This window comes from Cariama cristata, unplaced genomic scaffold, assembly GCF_000690535.1.
Source record: "Cariama cristata isolate BGI_N322 unplaced genomic scaffold, ASM69053v1 scaffold40339, whole genome shotgun sequence".
Lineage (NCBI taxonomy): Eukaryota > Metazoa > Chordata > Aves > Cariamiformes > Cariamidae > Cariama > Cariama cristata.
Window position 1 is genome coordinate 5,996 of NW_009638322.1, and position 4,441 is coordinate 10,436.

Here is a 4,441-nt window from a genome sequence, read left to right on the forward strand (position 1 = left end):
CAAAAATTGGTAAGCACAAGATGAACTTGTTTTGATTAATGTTTTTTTGGAGATCAGTGGTTACTGTGGATGAAGCAGCAGCCCCTTCTTTAATGTCACGGTCTCAGCAGTTTTTCTGTGCGGAAGGAATCCTCCAGGGCCTACTCTGACTCTCTTTGACATCCCCAGGACAGTGATACATCGGGCAGCCTTGCATTGCTGAGCTATTCCCTTAATGGGCAATTTTCAGTGACAAGCATTACTTTTCTGTTTCCTCCCCACAGTAACTATTAAAATGTGGTTTTTTGCTGCCTTTATATTTCTTCGTTGCAGAGAAAAACATTCTGGGATTCTGTACTTCAGCATCTTTAAAACATAGAGGTGATGTTACAGATCCAGAGCATTTGGAAGCTCTTGCTTGAGTTGTGGGATTGATGCAGCAGTTGATGGGAGACCTCTTCCTTCTCAGACAGTGGTAGGCGCGTGCTGTGCTGTCGTTATATTTGTTCTAACACTCTTCTTTCCACCTTCGTGGCAGATCTTCTGAATTTGGCTCCTGATTAAAGCTGACGGATAATGGAAACACTTCCTTGGCGATGTCTCTGGGGCGACTCCTCCGACGTGCCTCTTCAAAAGCTTCCGACCTCCTGACCCTGAATCCTGGTGGCGGCAGCAGTTCGTCCTCCGTGCTTGATGGGGAGATCATCTACTCTAAGAACAATGTCTGTGTCCACCCACCTGAGCTGCTACAAGGCATCGGGGAGCATCATCCAGGTGATAGGGTGTTGCAGACACTGCTCACTCACTCTTTTTCTCTTTCCTGGGGTGTGTGTTTGTATCAAATTCTACATCTTGGGCTCTAAAGAATGAAGAGGTGCCAGTGGGGAACAGGGCAAGGCAGTCTTATGGAAGACTAAGGAAAGCGATCCATAAGCTGAGCCATCAGCTCTTCTTTAGTAGGAAAATTGATGATATTTCTCCTTTCTCATATGGTCTAGCGTGTATTTACCTGTTTTAGTAAGTCCTTTTGTATTGCCAAAAGACGGACAGTTGTCACTTGAGGACAGTAACTTCTGTTGCTCTTTCAAATATATGTCTTGTTTGGGAAAGCCAAGCTAGAGTGGCCTCAACAACCATTGGTAAAGGGAAAAGAAAGAAAACCTGATTGTGGCTGCATGCACTGGAGTAAACGAAGACAAATACTGCCCTGTGCCTTTATTCTCATCTGTTACTGCGCTCTTTCATGTTTTCATCAAAGAGAGCTGTGGCTGCTGGCTTAGCTTCACAAAACAGATTATTCCGTGAACATTGACCCGCGCTTCCCTTTTTGTGTGTGAGACTTTTTTTTTCTATTGGCTTTCCATGAAAATTGTAGCCCTTTAGCTACACTAAGGTAAATATTCTTGAGAAAGAAATGTTTAGCTGGCACTTGAAATTGTTTGACTAACAAACAGTAGAAGTTTTTCATGTGGCAACATATTTCAGAATTTACTCTTGATTAGTAATCAGTCCAGGAAGTTGAAGTATTTGCACATCATTTCTATGTCCGCTTACGCCAGAGGGAATTTAGACTACTAAAAAGTCATGCGCAGACTTGAAGTTATTTGTAAATACTGAATAATGTGAGCACTCCACAATTCATTTGGCAGCATTCTCTCCTGGTAAATAAAAGGGTTTGTTTTGCTCATGTGTAGTGATGGTGAAGTGGGGGGAGACGGGGAAGGGCAAATTTCAGGCCTATGCAGTTTCCTTAGAATAAATCTGTGTCCTAACTGATTGCTCCTTTGCTCTCTCGAAGGCTACTTGTGCTTGTACATGGAGAAAGATGAGCTACTCGGAACCACCCTTATCCTTGCCTGGGTGCCAAACTCCCGCATTCAGAGGCAGGATGAGGAAGCCCTGCGCTATATCACTCCTGAGAGCTCCCCTGTCCGTAAAGCTCCCCGCAAACGTGGCTGCCACGCTCAGGGTTTCGGCATTGTCCGGCAGGCTTCCCCCACCGAGCAGAGAGAGGCAGTGATCCTGAAAGGAGAAGACATCTTGACTGTGTCACAGCTTGTGAAAGATGTGGCTTACACCAGCTCCCCCTCTTCGGAAGGGGAGAAGCTCTCCCAGTGCTGCCCCGCGGCAGACGGCTCCCGACGGTCCCCCCAGCCTGCCCGCAGCGACTCAGGAATCCTATTGACAATCAGTTCTCAGGAGGAGCAGAACAGGTCGGAGCTGTCGGTGGAGGGGACGGAGGAAGGTCTGGACTGCAGGCCGGAGCCGGCGGAGGACGAGGGCTCCTTGGAGCTGTCTGCTGATGACGTGAGCAGGGACAGTACTCTTGACTCTGATTCTGATGCCTTCTCTTCCCCCTTCTGCCTCTCTCCCATCAGTGAAGCCCTCGGGAAAAGCAGTAGTTCTGTGTTTCTGGATAATGACAGCAGGTGAGCGCATCCTTTTCTCTAGTTTCTGGGTGAGTAGCTGGGGTGCTGGTTACTGAGCTCGGGGGTGCTGAAGGAAATTGAGAAGCCTGACAGTGGCATTGAGCTGAGTAACCTGTCTCGCTTCAGACACCTGTATAATTTACAGGAATTGTTTGCTGGCCAGTCCTGCTTCTGCTCAGTGAACCCTGGCCCCAAACATTCAGGGCTGTGTGTGTGTGTGCAGTCTTTGAGGTGAACTGTCTTGAGCCCTGGAAGCAGCATTACTAAATTAAAAAGGTGCTTTGTTGGTCTAATTGGCTCTGCTGAGGAGATGTGCTAGTTACTTCTTGTGGAGAGCCACATCAAAGCGTCTGTCTGACTTCCTCTGAGCCGTGGGTGCCTCTCTGCAAGGCACCGTGGTGACATGAAGTCTGCGTGTATGAGCTTGTTTTGCTGGTGTTCAGAACATGGTCCCACTTAAGACATATAAATATTAATTCTTGCGTGTCGAACCTGGATATTTTAGTCAACACTGGTATATCTAAACGTCAACGCTTCTTAATGACATCTGCAGTAAACTCTACGTAGGAGATGGAGGGCACCTTGGCAAAGGAATAATGAACAGTGGGATACCTGTATAACTTACCATATTGATTCGCAGTGTTTCTGGCTTTCTGGTCTGTGCTCCGTGCGGTGTGTCACTCATTTCCATCTTGGGGAGGATGGCTGTGCTGCGTTCATGAAGCACCGTGGGGCTGATTTTAAGGATATAGCGCAGCTTTGAAACTATGCCTGAAATAAGGAAAAACGAGTTCTCCTTTGTGCGTGTCAGCAATGTACAGACTACGTTAAGATTTGACACTTGAAGAGATTTTGCCTCTTTATTTTATGGGCTAGTCTCAAGCCCAGAGAATGCCAGTAAGAACAAGGTTCGTGAAGGAAGTATTCTAATTGATTCAGCTCTCTCTGGATATTTTAAAACACTTCAGTGGGGTGATGTCAGACTTTGTATCAGCTTTGTATTTGATATGTGTCCTAGCAGTGTGCTTCTAATTAACTGCGAGCCCGCAGGGTTTTCTGGGCCTGAGCTTTGCAGCAGCTGGGCGAGCAGTGGTTTGAGCAGCACCTTGGTCCGGCCGTCCCGGCTGTCCCGTCCCGTCCCGTCCCGGCTGTCCCGTCCCATCCCGGCTGTCCCGGCCCGTCCCGGCTGGCCCCGCCCCGCCCCGCCCACCGCTCCTCTAGCTGCAGAGGGGCATTGCAAAGCAGCTCTGGGCTGCCCAGGACGGGCCTTTGGTTTCCAAGCTGTGTCTCTTTTAGCTCTCTAAATGTGATGCCTGACAGTCTTTTTTGATAAATATTCATAGGAATGTAGTAGACTTTGAAAACTACATAAATGTCATGAAACACAACTTGAAAAAATTTTAGAAAGGCCTTTGAATGACTAAATAGTGTTCCTAATAACTGACTTTATTTTGTTGGTTCCTGGGCTTTTTGTCCTATTCAGATTGTGTCCTAGCCCTGGGCTTCTGCTTGGGGTTCAAACTTTAGTTGCGTACACGTTCAGAGAATGTCATGTTGGTTTAGAAATTTCTTGGCCTTGACTTAGAAAACCCCCAAATCCACTGCAACCAGAGCCTCTGTTTAAGGTATGTAAATCATTATTTTTTTTTTTCCATGAAGCAGCACTGACAATCTGTTTGACCTGTCTCTGTCTTCCTGAAAACAGTGACATTTCGGGGGGGGTTAAGCATTTTTTTTTTAAAAAATAAAGTATAATGTTGCTGCGAACATTTCTGAGTTCCCCCAGTCAGATTCTTAAAGGGAAGACATCCCTGTCTTTCAGCTAGGCGTGGGGAAGCCGTGTTCTCCCGCACACCCGGACTACGGGGTCGTTCTCCCCCTTCAGCGGTGAGGAGGGACACGTTGGGAAGAACGTCCGAACTGCTGGAAACCGGGAGGCTGAACGCATCCTGGGGAAACCCCAGTGCTTGGCCCGGGGCAGGCGGCCGCACGCCGTCGTGGCCAGCTCCGCTCCCGGGGGGCCGTGCCCCGCG

The 4,441-nt window shown here is 48.0% G+C and overlaps 1 protein-coding gene across 1 annotated transcript; it reads left to right on the top strand.

Moving 5' to 3' along the window:
• Positions 1–514: 514 nt before the first annotated feature.
• On the top strand, positions 515–2,408 carry LOC104168174 (TBC1 domain family member 16-like; the record flags this gene model as incomplete). The annotated part of the gene is made up of 2 exons (XM_009708660.1): positions 515–753; positions 1,778–2,408. Coding segments are annotated over exons 1-2 (809 nt in total), but the record flags the coding sequence as incomplete, so codon positions are not given.
• Positions 2,409–4,441: the final 2,033 nt, after the last annotated feature.